This window comes from Genypterus blacodes, unplaced genomic scaffold, assembly GCF_046128005.1.
Source record: "Genypterus blacodes isolate CSIRO-AG114 ecotype Tasmania unplaced genomic scaffold, CSIRO-AGI_Gbla_v1 ptg000154l_1, whole genome shotgun sequence".
Lineage (NCBI taxonomy): Eukaryota > Metazoa > Chordata > Actinopteri > Ophidiiformes > Ophidiidae > Genypterus > Genypterus blacodes.
In genome coordinates this window covers 362,053-380,490 of record NW_027466956.1, presented here as the reverse complement: position 1 = coordinate 380,490, position 18,438 = coordinate 362,053, and the positions used below count along the sequence as shown (strand labels likewise).

At 41.4% G+C, this 18,438-nt stretch overlaps 1 protein-coding gene across 2 annotated transcripts; it reads right to left on the bottom strand.

Annotated features, from left to right (window-relative positions):
• Positions 1-1,579: 1,579 nt before the first annotated feature.
• On the bottom strand, positions 1,580-17,122 carry haus2 (HAUS augmin like complex subunit 2). Of its 2 annotated transcripts, XM_076166070.1 has the most exons (7): positions 16,963-17,122; positions 15,014-15,100; positions 13,496-13,594; positions 6,079-6,148; positions 5,397-5,529; positions 5,222-5,330; positions 1,580-2,097 (listed from the first exon to the last, which is right to left on the bottom strand). In XM_076166070.1, exons 2-7 carry the CDS (start codon positions 15,098-15,100, stop codon positions 1,945-1,947), a joined length of 651 nt encoding a protein of 216 aa, XP_076022185.1. In that variant the 5' UTR covers positions 16,963-17,122; the 3' UTR covers positions 1,580-1,944. The 2 variants fall into 2 exon arrangements, with proteins under 2 accessions (XP_076022185.1, XP_076022186.1); XM_076166071.1 differs by lacking the exon at positions 15,014-15,100 and having other exon boundaries at positions 16,963-17,115.
• Between the last annotated feature and the right edge of the window lie 1,316 nt (positions 17,123-18,438).

Genomic DNA, 18,438 nt, shown 5'->3' with positions numbered 1-18,438 from the left:
TTTGGAAAGACAAGTGACAGAATATATTCAGCGGTGTTTGATTTGTGCTAGGTGCAAACATGACCATTAACCTAAACCAGATGGGCCTTTCCAACACCTTCAAATTGACCTCACACACATGCCAAGGGTCAAAGAGCATGCTGATCTTTTGGTAGTAGTGGATTGCTTTTCAAAATGGCTGGAGGTTTTCCCATCTAGGAAAGAGAATGCCCAGACAGTGGTGAAATGTCTGATGGAACACATCATTCCATGATTTGCGATTCCTATCGGGATCGATTCTGATAATGGGACAATGTTCACGTCCAGAGTAACCAAACAATTGGCTACAGCGTTGGGCATTAAGTGGAGTTGGGCATGTCTACATACGACACTCTTACCAATTTTTCAGTATATGACCATGATCCAAAATCCGGTCAGAAATGCGAACATTTCTGTATATATTATGTATTTTCTTAGACTCAAGAAAATCAAGTACACTATGAGGGGCCACGCTGAAGTTCTATCAGAGATGGCAACCATTTCTCTCTTTCTTCACAGATCTACAGGCTATGCCAAGGCAGTGACTGATTACCAGAACACCGCACAGTTCCTTTTTATTTTCTTAATTTATTTTACATCCCAGGCGAATAATGGAGGCTTCTGGTAAATTTAGTCAATGGTTTCAGCCACCATTTTGAGGGCCTACATCAGGGGTGGGCAAACTACGGCCCGGAGGCCACATGCGGCCCATTGCGCTATTAAAAGCGGCCCGTCAAATATTGGTGCAAATATAGACGGATAGCCGAATTTAACGGGAATAAATACCTGCCTGCTTCAACGGATCAAGGATAAGGTGAAAAGAGGAAAACTTTGAGCTGGATGTAATTTTCCTACATTGGATAATCCAGTGGTTCCCAATTTTTTCCTGCAGGGAGACGCAGGTAGCATGTAGTGAAGCCAGTCGTAAAGTTTGTCAACTGCATACGAGCAAGGGGACTTAAACATTGTCAGCACCTTAAGGAAACTGATGCTGATCACCAGGCCCTGAATAACCACTCAAATGTCCACTTATTATGAGTGTGGGACCTCAAAGGGGAAAAAAGCTCATTTTTGGAGTCAATAGGAAAAGCTGATGATTTTCCTGAGCTGAGCAACAAAGATTGGCTTTGTGATTTTGCTTTTGCTGTGAACATATTGACACACATGAATGAGCTGAATGTGAAGCTACAAGGGAAAGATCAATACAATACAGAAATTATATAAAAAATAAAAAGTGAGCATTTGGGGAATGTATTCAATAGCTTTTACAGGTAATTTATGTAAGTTCACACTGGCGCGGCCCGTCTGTCAAATGTTAAAATCATTGTGGACCCTGAGCCAAAAAGTTTGCCCACCACTGCCCTACATTGTTCTCAAATTAAACAAATGTTTCTGCAGATTCAGTTCTAAGACACACCTACTTCACAATAAATAGGTTATTATGGGTCAAACTGTCCACACTCCCAGTTATACCCTTGAGAGTGCCTACAGTGCAAGAAGTGCCAAAGCGTGAAGTTAGCAAGTCAGCACATTAGGATTAAGATTTATTCACTCACACAGCTGACATCTTCCATCTTTATTTTGTTTATTCAAAGAGCATAAATATCAACAAATGCTTTAATTTAATTTAAAAAAATTATTGTGGAAACACTAACCAAATTTCACAACACATTTAAGGATTTTAATGATTAGTAAGGGAGTTTACAAATCCTGCAGCACACTAAACCTTGAAAGATCCCTCTCGTTTATATTCGAGATTTCCACTCTTATTTAGTTATTATGTAAAGCACAACATTAATTAAAATGTCATAACACTAACACTGTATGTACTGTACGTTACATGAACATCCCTTGAGCTTTATTTCCTTTATTTTCATTGAATGTAATCACAGTGACAGTCATCTTTTTTCTTCTGTTTCTCTTAAATTATGAGAGGGTTGAGTGGGGGGTTGTCACAGTAGGTTGTTGGGCACAGCTACTGTTCAGCAGGCTATTGTGCACCTCCTTCCACTGGAGGACCTGCTTGGACAAGCTCTCCACCCCCGCAACCTGAGCCAGCAACAGGACGAGAGAGGTTTTCTGAAGGAGACAGAAAAGACGTAAATAGACATAAAACGTTCCGACAGCCTTAAACATCTAAAACACAAACATGACACAGACTAAGATAAAAACAGAGCGGTTGTAAAGCTGTGAAGCTTCTCCATGTTTTGGAGTGATGGGAAAGTTTTTAGCCATTTCTCCAGTGGGTAAGAAGAAAAATTAAGAGAATTAAGAATGCATTTATTGTCATTGTACAAGCAGTACAAGGAAATCAAAAGTGTGTAGCACTTTTGATTTTGTTGCACTGACACAGTGAAACGGTGGACATCTTTCAAAACAGACACAAACATACACTGCCTGGCCAAAAAAAAAGTCGCCATCTAAAAAAAAAGGTCACACACTCTAATATATTGTTGATTGATTGAGGATTGATTGATTATTGATGATTGATGATTGATGATGGGAGAGTCGGACCACTGCGCAAAGCCTTCTCCAGCACATCCCAAATTCTCAATGGGGTTAAGGTCTGGACTCTGTGGTGGCCAATCCATGTGTGAAAATTATGTCTCATGCTCCCTGAACCACTCTTTCACAATGTGAGCCCGATGAATCCTGGCATTGTCATCTTGGAATATGCCTGTGCCATCAGGGAATAAAAAATCCATTGATGGAATAATCTGGTCATTCAGTATATTCAGGTAGTCAGCTGGCCTCATTCTTTGGGCACATAATGTTGCTGAACCTAGACCTAGACCTAGTTAAATCCAGGTGGCGACTTTTTTTTTGGCCTGGCAGTGTATAAAACCAAAACAAATAAACACCAATACCATTAAAACTAATATGAAAAAAATTGTTTCTGTACCTGAGATACTGTAAAGAAAAAGTGCACAGAACAGTGAAAGTTCATCCTGTTTACTCATTGCGAGCTGGAGATGTCTCCAGAGAAGGAAGTGGCCAGCCGGTAATTTTCTCTGCTGTCTTAATAACCTTCTGGGCCTTCTGGTCTGTAGCTGACCAGCCAGCATACCACACTCTGATGCAGTATGCCAGTATGCTCTCAATGGTGGAGCGGTAGAAAGTGACCAGCAGATTCTCAGTTTGTTTCAGACTGCATTTTTTAAGCTGGAAATTTTTATCTACTGCTGTAATGTTTGCAGTCCAGGAGAGGTCCTGGGAGATGGTGGTCCCAAGGAACTTAAAGGTGGAGACCCTCCCCATTTATGAGAAGTGAGGTAGGATCCACTCTGTGTCTCCTGAAGTCCAGTACCATTTCTTCCCTCTTACTGGTGTTCAGTGCTAGGTTGTTTACCTTACACGGGTGGATGAAGCACCCCGCTAGCTGTACTGCTGCGTCCGGGATCAGCGATTGTAGCCATGTCTCCGTTATGATCGTCACACAACCGCGGATAGTTGAGTTCATAGCGATTAGCAGCTTCAGTTTGTCTGTTTTGTAGGAGAGGAGTGTCTTGTGAAGTTGTTTCCTCAGACGAGAAAGTAGGCCCACTTGACTGCCGCCTGTGCTGACAATGCTGCCTCCCTGATACGGCTGCAATCCAGCAAAGCCAGTGGCCTCGCTGTGTCGAGGCCACGTGGAACTGGCACCGCAGTCCAATGTTTAGCAAGACCACCTGACTGTAGACATACAGTGGAGGAAATAAGTATTTGATCCCTTGCGGATTTTGTGAGTTTGCCCACTTACAAAGAAATTAATGGTCTATAATTTTAATGTTAGGTTTACTTAAACAGTGAGAGACAGAATATCAAAAAATAAATCTAGAAAATCACATCATATAAAAGTTATACATTGATTTGCATTTGAGTGAGGGAAATAAGTATTTGATCCCCTACCAACCAGCTGTTTAAGGATGTCAGGGACAAAATTGTAGACCTGCACAAGGTTGGAATGGGCTACAAGAACATGCTTGGTGCGATTATTCGAAAATGGAAGAAACACAAAATGACCATCAATCGCCCTTGGTCTGGGGCTCCACGCAAGATCTCCACTCGTGGGGTATCCATGATCATGAAAATGGTGAGGGATCAGTCCAGAACTACATGAATGAACTTGTGAATGATCTCAAGGCAGCTGGGACCGCAGTCACGAGGAAAACCATTGGTAACACACTGCGCCGTAATGGATGAAAATCCTGCAGCGCCCGCAAGGTCCCCCTGCTCAAGAAGGCACATGTACAGGCCTTTCTGAAGTTTGCCAATGAACACCTGAATGATTCAGAGGAGCCTTGGGAGAAGGTGATGGGGTCAGATGAGACCAAAATCGAGCTCTTTGGCATCAACTCGACTTGCCGAGGAAGAGAAATGCTAACTATAACCATCAAACATGGAGGTTGAAACGCTATGCTTTGGGGGTGTTTTTCTGGTAAGGGGACAGGAGGACTTCAGCGCATAGAGGGGAGGATGGATGGGTCCATGTACCGTGATATCTTGGGCGACAACCTTAGCCAGCATACTGAATATGGGTCGTAGATGGGTCTTCCAGCAGACAATGACAAAACATACGGCCAAGGCAACAAAAGAGTGGCTAAAGAAGAAGCACATTAAGGTCATGGAGTGGCCTGGCCCGTCTCCGAAACTTGATCCCATAGCAAATCTGTGGAGGGAGCTGAAGCTTCCAGTTGCCAAGCGACAGCCTCGAAACCATAAGGAGTTGGGGAGGATCTGCAAAGAGGAGTGGACCAACATCCCTCCTGAGATGTGTGTAAACCTGGTGACTAACTACGAGATACATCTGGGTTTCTCCACCAAGTACTTTTGCTAGGGGATCAAATACTTATTTCCTTCATTCAAATGCAAATCAATGTATAACTTTTATATGATGTGATTTTCTAGATTAGTTTTTTGATATTCTGTCTCTCACCTTTAACATAAACCTACCATTTAAACTATACACCGTTCATTTCTTTGTTAGTGGGCAAACTTACAAAATCTGCAAGGGATCAAATACTTATTTCCTCTACTGAATCTTGCTTGGCAACAGGTTCTTACACTCACTACATTCACTGTGCCATCATCTTTCACGGCTAGTTGAAATGTCAGGTTATTTTGATGTTGTAAACATAATGGGAGGGTGACCAGTGAGACCTTGCTTGGTGTAACAGGATGAACACGTTAAAGTTGGACAATGTCATCATGTGTCAGAACTTACCAACTGAACAACCCTTTCATTGGCCATGGAACTGCTGCAGACTGAGCTCAGCTTCTCCTCAAGCATCTCTATGAAGTCCAACATTATCTTCACAATGTCCACCACAAACCTGAAAAACAGCAGCTCTTAGTCCATGTCTGGAAAAATGTAGGAAGCCACTTTGATTGGTTGTTACCTGTGAAGGTGAGCACGGATGGGCAGATTGGTGCAACCCAATGGTCTCATCAGTCTCTGTCTCAGGTCACTCTGATCCTTAAGGATGTCCTGCAGGTGATTGCAAAACATGTGCACCACCTGGAACTTCCCAACTGGAAGAGAGGGGAATAACGGGATGAGATAAGACAGAAAAGAGCAGGATGGGAGAGGAAGACAGGGAGGACAGGCAGGGTAAAAGGAAGCCAGGAGTAGTAAGGCAAAATGCCCTGGGTTCCTCCTGGTGGAGGATATTGCCTGTCCTCATGTGGCCCTAGGCAGTTCCTGGATGACAAAGACATTAAAGCCATTGACTGGCTTTCAGCTTGGGAACTGGAGGGTAGCGGTTTGAGTCCCTTACGGACCAAAAAGCGTGGACTGGCAGCTGAAGAGTTGCTGGTTTGCCACCAGGGCACTTGAGCAAGGCACTAAACCCCCAACCTGTTCCATGGGCGCTGGCTGCTGGCTGCCCCCTCCGGTGCATGCGTGTGTTTGTTTAAGGATGTCAGGGAGGGGGGCGCAATTTCATTGCATGTATCTGAATGTAACATTTTTCAACTATGGGATTAAAAAGGGTTTTCTACTTCTTCTTATCATACACTGACTGATTGTTTTATCTTTGCAGCTCGTTTTCCTGGTAAATTATGTTTGGAGCACGGACGTACCAAGGTGGCAGCTGTGTGTTACATCAGCACTTCGCTGCTCCACCTTCAGCATCTCCAACTCCAACTGTAGCTGCAACAGAAAAACATTGTTATTAAGTAAGGCTTAACCAACTTGTTTTTGTGTGTAGTACTTGTTGATATTAGCATCTACTGGTAACTGTTACAAAAATGTTGAGTGAGTTATACTATGGGATAAGAGCTTGCTGAAGTCCAGTACAGGAAACAAGCAGTCTGACTAGAGACAGTCTTATGATTGACTCAGACAGTGTGCACCAAGATGTTTCCTACTGATAGTGATAACTTGTGATTTACTCAGGTAGTGTGTCCTGTTGTTATTGTTAAACTGATCAAGACTGTGAGTGACAGGGACAAAGTTCTCTGGCAACCATGTATAAGAGGACGAGTTGAGCTATTGAAAATCGGTCAACCCAGACTGCAATGACCACACATTGTAACTGACTTGACTCTTGCTGCAATAAATTCTCAACCCAAGTGTTCTGAAGTCTCTGTGCATGAAGAAAAGAATTTTCCTGACATAACCTTGGCACTTGAAGTAATGTTGGTAGTATTACTTGATATTGGTGAGAAAAAAAGGTTTCTATACAGTAGGTTGGCTAAACAGAGCTGCTTCACCTGTACTGTCATTGTCTAGTTTACTATAAACACTTAGAAATTCCAAATTTTCATGATTGTAGAAACACTGTGGGTATGCACACCTACATCACTCTATGATGTGTATGCTGGGAAAACAGGAAAAAAAGAGTGTCAATAGTGATCAATCCATATAGACATGGCTAAACGTTTTTGGTACGGTTACAACTGTAAACAAAACAAAACTCTCTGAAATACATTAAACCTTTAACCCTTACCATAAGTCATTGGCATTCACCACTCTTTTTTTCCATATTTGATAGAACTGACACTTTGGGTTACATATTTGATGAAATAATGAAATGATAAATAATTCTATTGTTTGATTGGACCCATCATGTCTTCTGCTTGTGAGGCATGAGTTACCTGCTCAAAAGTAACCAGGACACTGGGTGGACCAAACCACATTTCAGCCTCGCAGAGCGTAAAAGGCTCATTACGGTGTTGAATTCAGAACATTGCTCTCGTAAATTGGCACACAAGTTAGGGTACATCTTGATCCTCTGGTTTGGTACCGGAGTTTACCCCCCATCCCACTAACAAGGTGTTAACGTGGTCCTCTTCGTTTCAAAGCTTTTCAGTCTAGCAATGATACAGCTATGTAGTAAGACCCACGCAATGTGCAATGTTCACAAATGGTAGTAGACCCAGTGTCTCTTTGCCAAACAAGTCATACAGCTTGGTTACATATGCAATCGGTTTTCCTTGTTGCACTCCTTTCAGTCAAACTTTCCAATATTAAGTTTAAGACTGTGGTTCCCAAGTGCCTCCATTTTCTGCATTAGCTTTTTATTTACACTTCTAAGCAGTTGGTAGTCATTCTCCAGCTGGGCCAAACCAATCTTACTTCTATTGGCAGATTCCTCCAAGTCTTTGATTTTATTGGAGCTGTCTGACACTGCAAGTTTAAGCTTGGATAACAAGTCCTGTATTGGTTTCCACTTTTCATGTAGTACAGATTTCTCCAAGTCATCCAAGCAATTCAGGATACATCAAGGTAATGCATGTTGTCGTCATCTGTGGTGTCGATCAAACAAGGGAGTAGCCTTATGTGACTGACAGCCAGCACTTGAATCGCATGGCTCCGTGGCGTCAGCGTACATGAAAAGCGCCAGCTTTCATCTGCACTGAAACGAGAGCAGCGTTTTACTGTGGAGGCCTAAACTATTTCAAAAAAAATTTTTAAAGATGCATTTGCAGTCTGTTTGTGTTTCAGACAATGGACACCACCACCTCAAACAGCATCCATTCAGTACAATTTAAGCTAAAGTACAGGAATCATTACAATCGTTTTCTATCCTTCGGCAATATTCAAAATATACTGTATCTCAATACAGTGGAAACCTGCTAATAGTGATTGCGAATATAGTGATCAACCGCTTATATGGATCAAATATTTTTGGATAGAATCATTCCCATATAAATGCTGTTTAAAAAAATCACTTTATAGTAATTAAGTAGTCATGTTAGTCTTGTGTGTTTTCATAGATTAAAACAAATGCGAAAATTAAACTACGTTATTTTATTTTTTAAATCCCATTAGCTTGTCTGTTTCAGCTGCTTGACCACACCTTTATCTGAAGCGTGACATGCGAGCACACAGAGAACTGACAGGAAAAAATTTTTTTGTTTTTGACAAACTGCCAAAAAACAAGCCAGCAAGATGCAGCAGGGGCGCTTTCTCAGGCTACTTTGTGAAATCTACTGCAACAAAGAAAAACAATCATGGCTAGTGAGGGAGAGAGAAAACTACTCCGGCCGGAGAAAGCCCTGGTTGTTGAAGCCAAGACTGGTCTGTTGCATGTGGGTTTCAACAACTGGACTTGCTTTTGGAGAAAGCCATGATCCAAGCACCAATAGACAAGTTTGTGGAATGACTTTGCCTGGTGGCACAGCGCCGACACTCAAAACTGAGGAATATTTTTTGCCATCATTGTCGTTGCTTTTATTGTTGCAATCTATATTTTTCGACAAGGTTCAGAATATTTATTAAGACATTTGATTTCAAACTGAGAGCAACACTGGAGGCTACTCTGAGAGTGAGCCTTTATCCCACTCCATCCAGACTGGATCTTGTGGGGCCTGAGAGGCAGGCCCAAGTGTCTCATTAAGAGGTGAACACAAAAGGGAGTTGTAGCTTGTCAAAATATTGACTTCTGTGATCGTTATTTTCTTGTATATTTTTATTGAAGCAGGCATTTGGCGTGACTGTTATTGTTCATTTGTCACAGATATGAAGAGGAACTTCTTGTTCTGCAGCAATTGTATATTTTCATGTGCACTTTATTAAAATTTGATTTACACTCAATTTATTTACTTTATTTAATTTTAAACTTTTACAATTTGATGTATTTATTCTATCACCATATTATTTAATTGATAATTATTTTTCTGAGAGTCCTTCGTTGTTGGCTTTAGTAAAATCTAATTATTAGTTATTTTTGTGTTAATAAGCCTGACCTACAAAAACTGTACCTATTAGATCAGGGGTTCTTAACCTTTTTGAATCTCGGGGCCCAACCTTCCCAGTACAGAGGGGCCCGGGGCCCATTCAAATATTAACACTGAATTGGTTATCTTACTCTTGATTTGTTTTCAATATCTATATCTAATTTACTTATGGTTTAACAGCCAGAACTTGCTCTTCATAACAGTGACAAGTGAAAAATAACAGTCACAACAACATACATTTTTTTTTACTTCTCATGCAACTCCCTTATAAAGTTCCCCACTTAACGAGACACTTGGGCCTGCCTCTCAGACATGATCAGATCTAGTCTAGGTCGAATGGAGGAAAGGCAAACTCTCAGAGTTGCCTCCAGTGTTGATCTGAGCCTGTTTCTGGTGGTCTTAGTTGTGGCCACAAAGGAAAATCCTGATTCGCACAAGTATGTAGTTGTGAATGGGAGAAGGAGTTTCACAGCCCTTAGTACTAGACATGGGTACTCTTTTGAGACAGCGATCCAGAAGGAGCCCAGGTCCAGTTTGTCCCACTGCAACTTTAATGTGCCGTCTGTGGAAACTTCCAGAAGCTGGGACTCAGCAAAGCAACATCATGTCTAGTAGGATCTGCAGAAAATGGGTCCAAAATCCACGTGTCCCTCTCTAGGATCCTCTGGAAAATATTCATCAACTTTCCTTGCCAGTTGTGAAAGGTGCTGAGATACTGAGGCACTGATATTCACCTGAGGGGAGTTTTACAAAATGTCAGACAATATTGGAAACATCACCATCCTCTCTTCCTGGGCCCTCTTAGTCCACAAAGCAAGTTTCCTTTTGTAAGCTTGAACTTTGTCTGCAACAAAAAATATGTTGCTATTTCTCCCTTGAAGTGAGATGTTCAGCTGGTTAAGCAATGAAAAAATGTCACAGAGGTAGGCAAGTTTAGCTGTGAACTTTATGTTGGCATAGTAATGTGTAAGAGGAGATTTTTTCTCAGTGAGAAAAGAGAAGACCTCATTTCTCAGCTCAAACAAACGCATGAGGACCTGTCCTCTTGAAAGCCATCTCACCTGAATGTGATAGAGCAGCTGGACATGTTCTGCTTTTATGCCCTCACACATCTTAGCAAAACATCTGGAGTTTACAGCATTATTTTTGATGACGTTAATGGTTTTCACACTAATATCCATTATCTTATGGGACTCAGGGGACATCTTCTTGGCTGCAAGGCTCTCACGGTGGAGAAAACAGTGAGTCCATTTAGCTCAGACATGGGAAAACTACGGCCCGCGGGCCATATACGGCCCGTTGGGCTTTTTAATCCGGCCAGCGGAATTATTATATTATTATTTAATTATTTTTTATTCTAAATAAACCTCTTTCGTTTTACATTTCCCCCGCAATGCCTGCGTTTCCCCAATAGATGGCGCACTTCAGAGACATTACTCCCTTCTTCACTTTTTCGCTTTGCCCTACGAGCCCTTCTGTAAAACATGAGTGAATCAAAGAAACGAAAAGTGGACAGTGAGTACCGAGTGTTTAATACGGAGTGGACAACAAAATATTTTTTCACTGAAGTCCAATCAAAGGCTGTGTGCCTGATATGCCAAGAAACTGTCGCGGTTTTCAAAGAGTACAATATCAGCCGTCACTTTGCTGCGAAGCATGCTTACAATGCTAGCAAACAGTCAACACAAGAACGGGTGGCTACGGCTGAGAAGTTGGCCGACAATTTACAGACTCAGCAACATTTTTTTCACCGACAAACTGCGATTCAAGACTCATCTACCAAGGCAAGTTTTTTGCTGGCATTCAAATTAGCAAAGGCTAGCAAGCCTTTCTCCAAAGATGAGTTTTTAAAAGAATGTATGGTAGAGACAGCAGGTCTCTTGTGCCCGGAGAGCAAAGGGAAGTTTGAAAAAAATAGGTTTATCATGGAGGACTGTGACTCGCCATGTGCAACTGACTGACGAAGATATAGCCAGAGAATTGAATTGAGCTAAGCGACAAGAACTGGCTTAGTGACTTTGCGTTTGCTGTGGACATATTTTCACACATGAATGAGCTGAATGTGAAACTGCAGGGAAGAGATCAGTTTGTGCACGACATGTACAACAATGTTAGAGCCTTCAAATCCCAGCTAAATTTATTCTCCCGACAAATTGCAAACAAATCTTTCGCTCATTTCCCCACACTTGTCATGCAGAAAGAGGCGACGTGAAACGCAAAGAAATACAGCAAATCACTTGACAACCTGCACAGAGAATTCTGCCACACATGTCATTTATATTAGTTCACTCCATCCATCCTTGACTGGCTCGGCCCCTCTGTCAAATTTTAGAACCCATTGTGGCCCACGAATCAAAAAGTTTGCCCACCCCTGATTTAGCTTCTGGTGCACGATCCAGTATCTTCCTGATGACGGCATTATGTCTGCACCATCACTACACAGTTCTGCCAGTCTAGACCGTTCTCTGTGAAGTATTTATCAATGCGGAAACATTCCTGAGCCGTAGCTCGTGTTGGTAGCTCTCCACAAAACAGTATGTCTTCATGTAAACTACTGTCCCAGCGATGGCAGACAAAAACCAAAAGCAGTGCAGCATTGGTGACATCAGTGGAGTCATCTAGTTGCAAAGAGAAACATGGGCTACTTTTTATTCTTTCGGGGAGCTGATTCTGTATGTCTGGGGCCATTTCCGAGATGTGGTGACTCACAGTGTCGTTTGAGAGTGGTATGATCAGCAGCTTATTTGCAGCAGCCTCTCCGATCATCTCACGGCACATATCCACAGCGGCAGGCAAAACCAACTCCTCCGCTATGGTGAATGCTTTTTTACACTGTGCCACTCGTCTGGCTACGAGGTAGCTTGCTTTCAAAGCACATTTGGAGTTGCCAGTCAATGACACAACAGACTTTTCCTGCATCTGTAGCCCATTTTCTTTCCTTTTGAAAAATTCCACCGACTTTTTTGGGATGTTTCGTTTGTAGATGCCGGGTCAGTTTTGACGGCTTCAGTGCTTCATTTGATAGCGTTTCTACACTAACAGACTGAGCCCTCGGCTCTGCTTCTTGCTTGTTGCCCCTGTTCACAAAACCGTATTTGATAGTCAGAATTGTATTTGCGCAAAAAATTTGCCTTTTGGGAGGGTTGGCATCACTTTCCTCATCATTTTTTCACTCTAAAAACTTATCCATGACTTCAGCTCCAGACTAGCGGCTGTCTTCATCTGCTTGTTTGAGCTTGTTAGCAGGGTTGCCAATTTCCAGCCCTTTTCAAGGGTTGTCTGACTGACGTATTACTGTCAACAAGTGGCGGGAAGATTTATTACAACTGAGCGTCTCGCAGCCCTCACAGCCCACAGGTGCAAAACAGATTTTTTTTTGGCGGCCCTCTAGTGGTTCCCCTGATGTTTAGGAGCTCCTCTGCTGAGAGAGGCCCTGATAGCAGAATTTGCCATAAAAATAACAACAAAAAACTGAGCGCACCAACACACCGAGGCAGCCATTTGCGACCCCATCTTAGGTCAATTTCCTTGTACCTCATATTGCCTTTTTAACCTCAGGGTCTTCGAGAAGATGTTTACCAATAATAATAATAATAATACAACCTTCTTTTTATCTCCATCTTCTTTCCCTCCTCTTTCTGTATGAAAAAAACGATATCCAAAATGTGCTATAACTATGTGCGCACTGTCATGTCAAATGTTTGCTTCAATAAAAAAAAAAAAATACCACAGTAAGCCTGACTTGAACCTTTAAATTTGTTCATCCGTGTTGTTCTGTGAATTATTTGCCTGTTCGGCGTCTTGTTGTATATGCAGGTTTACATACATATGATAAATAAATGTCTTTGTTATGATCACATTGTATCACGTCATTAATTTGACAAGGTTTTTGCTTGTTAAACTGTAAGAGATTGGATTTACTTATTGAATACAAATCAAACCAAGAGTGAGATCAATTAGTTAAACCAATACAATGTAATATTTGAATGGGCCCTGGGCTACTTTGTACTTGAAAAGTTGGGCCCAGAGGTCAAAAAGGTTAAGAACCCCTGGTATAGACTGCTTGTGCTTCCACATAAGGTAACTATTGAGAGGCAAGCTTAATGTTGTCTTTACAAAACTTAATTGGCCAGACAAAAGTTATGGTATGATAAGGATGTTCATTGATTTTAATATTAAGTAAAATAGTATTATATATATATACATTAGATATTCGATATACTTCCCAGCCTGTGTAGAGCTTTCATTGAAGCCATTTAGTAAAACATAAGATTACAGAAGCATTATCCTTAAAAACAGATCCTTCTAAATGTACCTTGTCCACCTGCCTCTTCATTCTGATTTGCTGTTCAGTCTCATGGATGTGAGGGGAGAAGGCTTGGCTCTGCCTGGAGGCGGCAGAGTCGATTTCCTCCTATAGAACAAATAGACAGCCTTATAAAAATCAAAACAATTTTGGGCACTATTTTCACAACACCCAGCAAGTATATCTACACCACATGATATCTGCCACTTCACATTAACAATACAACTGTTTCAAGATGAAATGTCATGGGTAAACTCTGAGGCAATGGTGAACACCTTAAAGGGGGGCAGTGGCTCTGTCTGCAGGGGGACTTGGCTGGAAACCGAAGGGTCGCTGGTTCGAGTCACACAGGAGGACCAAAATAATAAATAGAAGATGGGTAGGATGCTGGTAGCTGGAGGGTTGCCAGCACATCTCCTGGGCACTGCTGAGGTGCCCTTGAGCAAGGTGCTTAACCCCCAAAATGCTAATGATTCTTTCACTCAAAGGCCTTCTGCCCTTGTAAGTGAACACCAAGGGCCGGATGTACTAAGCCTTTGCTCTGGTTTGGAGTGCAGATTTGACAAATTCTGCTCTTAAAAACATGTGTTGTTTCTCAGTTTGGTGCATGGGCCTGGAAGCGTAGTTTGCATGTCGGCATGCCAATATGCACTTCTCTCCTTTATTCATGTATTTAAGAGAGGACCACAGAAACAATGGACAGAGATATTATAACATATTCAATGCACTAAATGAGAGTTATATGACATATTCCAATGTTATTGGAGCAGCAGATTGTATAAAAGTACCACTAAGCTTGTTGAGGGCTCCATGTTGGACAGATTTCATCGTTCACCTGCACCTTCTAAGCGCTCATTCACATGCAAAATGTGGTTAGTGGACAGGCACAGTCACTGATTGTGTAATTAGCTGCAGCCTTAGTGAACTACATGTTCGTTTCACGCTAATTGCAAACACACAAGGACACTCTGATCTGTCCAAAATGCATGCGTGTGTTTTATGTCCATACATCTGACCCCAAGTATCTCCAGAATGCTTTAAGTTACAGACAAAAAGTCAATAACCCATTTTGTACATAAAGGCGATAATATACTGTACAGTACAATGACAATAATAAAAATAATGATATCTTATCTGGACATCATGAACTGAAGTCTATGTTCTCAACCCTGATCCTCCAGATCCACAACCCTCTGTTCAATCAAGCTATCACGATCTGTGAGGCACAACTGATCCCAATTGATCAAGTGGACACACATAAGCAGGTGTGGGTAGAGCATGGCGCGATGGAGGACTAGGAATGAGAACAAAAGTGTCAAATTTGACCTGCTAATGGCACCAGTCAACAAGTCAGTGGATCACAACCAGGTTAGGATTGATCCTCTGAGGATGAAGAGTGTCTTTAGCCGATTTCATAGGAATCCATCCAATTGCTGTAGACACATTTGATTGTGAAAGATCATAACGGCAGTCATAAAAATGTCCTGTGAAAGAAAACAGATTAGCCAAGAAAACAGATTAGCCAACCTGAGACAGAGCTCCTCTGGAGACACATCTACACAAGAGACTGGCAGCTGGAGTCACAGAGAACGGAGACAAATCTGACTGACTCATCTGAAAACCACAGAGACAGTTAGACACACTGTGAAATATAGTCAGACAAAGTGAGAATGTGACACAGTGAGACACAGAAATAAGGTAAAACACGCTGAGATAGCCAAAGTGAGACACAGAGAACCAAAATTATACAAGGTTGAGAAAGTGCAGCACTCAGTACTCTGAGTACCTGTCCTTACTGTGATTACAGGCAAAATGGCAATTAAGCCATATACATGCACAGGAGAAATACATGCAGGAAATACATACAGATGCACCTTACTCTGTGCAAGACATTTCATTATAAATTGTTGTTAAATAACTGCATGATTTAGGTGTCGCCTGCCTGCATGACCCTCAGAGTTGTGTAATCAGGGCCACTGCCCGTAGTGGACCAGGGAGATTGCTCCCAGGTGCGTGGCCTGAGTAAGTCCAGTTCACTAACTAACTAACTAAGTGGTAAATTGAGACAATGTGAGACCCTGACAGGCAAAGTGAGAGAATAAGAGAGAGAGAAAGGAGAAAGACAGAGAGCAAGGAGAAAGAAAGAAAGAAAGAAAGAAAGAAAGAAAGACGACGGCAGACATGGTGAAACAAATTGAGGCAAGACAGAGCAAAAGTCAGGCACGACCCCCACTCAAACAGCTTTTGGAATGAGTGTATGTGGAGGTGGAGTGATGTTTACAATTGATGGGCAGATTTTATGAAAAAATGAATTCATATTGTGCACATTGCATTTATAACTGGATACTTCTGACAATTCGAGATCACAGTGTGTGCCTGGGCACGCAGGTATGAGGTGCCAAATAAATCGGTAATCCCATCACAATGCCTAATTGCATCAACATTTGGCCTAGTTATCTGGATAACACATCCATACATCAGAACCGAACATAGGTTAGTAGCAGCATTAGTAGGTAATCACATTTAGTTTAATTAATTAATTTAAAAAATGCCTTTAATAACTTTTCGGGGGGGCCTAATATATATTTAATACAAGTTAAAGACTTGACTCTCCCCAAATTAAAGACATTCCCATTCAATTCAGTTATTTCTTATTTTGGAAAAGGCCGTTGAACTCAGTAGCTGAGTCGGTAGGGATTCCGCTTGGGAACCGGAGGGTCGCCGGTTCGAGTCCCGTATGGACCAAGTAAGTGGAGTAGTAGCTGGTGAGTTGCCAGTTTGCCTCCAGGACACTGCCGAGGTGCCCCTGAGCAAGGCACCGAACCCCCAAACTGCTCCAGGGCATCGAATAATGGCTGCCCTGCAATAATTGGAAGTCGCTTTGGATAAAAGCGTCTCCTAAATGACCGTCATGTAGTGTAACTGGGGCCGACAACCTAAGAGTTAGAGCCACCTAGACTCCCTGCCCAGGCAATGTACTAAGGCTGTAACTAAAGCAAAAGGCAGGGTAGGCGAGGGAAATGGTTAGGCTGAGGAGAGGGCAGGAAAAGAAGACCATGCCCGAACTCCACATCAGCACGGAGTCAAAAGAGGACCAGGCAGGGAAACGCACGGCAAAGACTATGTAGTTAGACACTGTAGCCACTCTGTTCTCCGCGACGATCGTATCGTTCACATAAAACAACGACAGGTCGGAGCAGAGCGTGTGTTGGTATCACTCCAGACCACCGTATGCAACACCTTACGACATTTTCGACATCTTTAACATAATTTGATCTAAACGTTCTGTGGTCTACAGCTGATGCGCTAAATTGAATAAATTGTTTCTATCTGCAGTTGGGAGAAAACACCCATAAGTTGGGAGTTGGACGTTTTGAAAGAAAAGCTGTCTCTTCTTAACCAGTCTGTAGCTGTTCGCAGGCAATGTGAGTGTTTCTACACACGTACCATTGAACAGTTTGGTTTGTTTTTCTTACCGCTTAAATCTCATAGAGTAGGAAGGATCAGACTGCAGCAGTTTGAACGTTTGTATTTCCCTCCGCCGCTTCTTTTACTTGAACGCAACCCCAGCTTCACTTCCGGGTTAGGCCTCCCTAGGTTCTTCTTCTTCTTCTTCTTCTAGCCATCTGCTGTCTCTTCTTCTACTTCGTCTTCTTTTTCTTGATGTTTATTGGCGGTTGGAAAACAACGGATAGGCGCATTACCGCTACCAACTGGTATGGAGTATAGATCAGGATATCTGGTTAATATTACTGTATAGGTAAAATAAATACATAAAAGACTCTTATATATATATATATATATATATATATATATATATCTATATCTATATCTATATATAGATAGATGGATAGATGGATGATGGATGGATAGATAGATAGATAGATAGATAGATAGATAGATAGATAGATAGATATATATATATCTATATATAGATATATATATATATATATATATATATATATCTATATATATATATATATATAGATATATATAGATATATATATATATCCTCTCAATCAATTAACAACAATTCCATTAATTTTATCCTTGATGTATCCAAAATATACATAATACTATGCACTTGACATCAAAATGCGCCTTGGCACCTACACTAACTGTCAGCATTGAAATCTAAGTAACATGGAAGAGGTGATGTGTATCAAAAGTTGATTGCAACATACAGCAGAAGTAACAAATGCCGATGTTGTATAGTTTCACGTCATTTTAAAGTTGATAACATACATATTTTTAATAAATAATACAAAATGAATCTGAAACATTTTAAAGACAAAGGAGATATTATTGAAGAAAGGAATATTAAAAGCATAGGGAAAAGAAAAGGACCATTAAATACAATTAAAAACTGGAAAAAAATTGAGAATATTAATATTTAATATTTAATGGTAAAGATTACGTTTGAGTTAAATTAAGTTACAATGCAGTGAAAGAGATGGATGATTATTTGGTTTAATTAAAGGCAGCAGCAAACAGAAAAGTCTTCAGCCTTGATTTAGAAGAAGAGTGAGCTGCAGCTAACCTTCAGTTTTCTGGGAGTTTGTTCCAGATATGTGGAGCATAAAAACTGAACGCTGCTTCTCCATGTTTACTTTTGACTCTGGGGACAGAAAGCAGACCCGAACGAGACGACCTGAGAGGTCTGGGTGGTTCATAATCTAGCAGAAGATCAGACATGTATTTTGGCCCTAAACCATTCAGTGATTTATAAACCAGCAGTAGTATTTTGAGATCAATTCTTTGACAGACAGGAAGCCAGTGTAAGGACGTCAGGAATGCCAAATTTGCCACAGAATTCAGTTGATTATCACAGCAAAATTGCAAAAAAATCACACAAAATACCCCTGGGGAACTGAGTAATGGAAGTAAGTCTTACAAAAAGCACGAGACATAAATGAATAGTTGGACCAGTACTGCAAGCTGGCATGTGTAGT

What these genes read in the sequence shown, in the direction of transcription:
- haus2 (XM_076166070.1), bottom strand. Translation starts at nt 15,100, where the DNA reads ATGAGTCAGTCAGATTTGTCTCCGTTCTCTGTGACTCCAGCTGCCAGT. An exon ending in TGAAGAGGCAGGTGGACAAG is followed by an intron (nt 6,149 to 13,495) that starts GTACATTTAGAA and finishes TTTCTGTTGCAG; the next exon opens with CTACAGTTGGAGTTGGAGAT. An exon ending in ATGAAAGGGTTGTTCAGTTG is followed by an intron (nt 2,098 to 5,221) that starts GTAAGTTCTGAC and finishes TGTCTCCTTCAG; the next exon opens with AAAACCTCTCTCGTCCTGTT.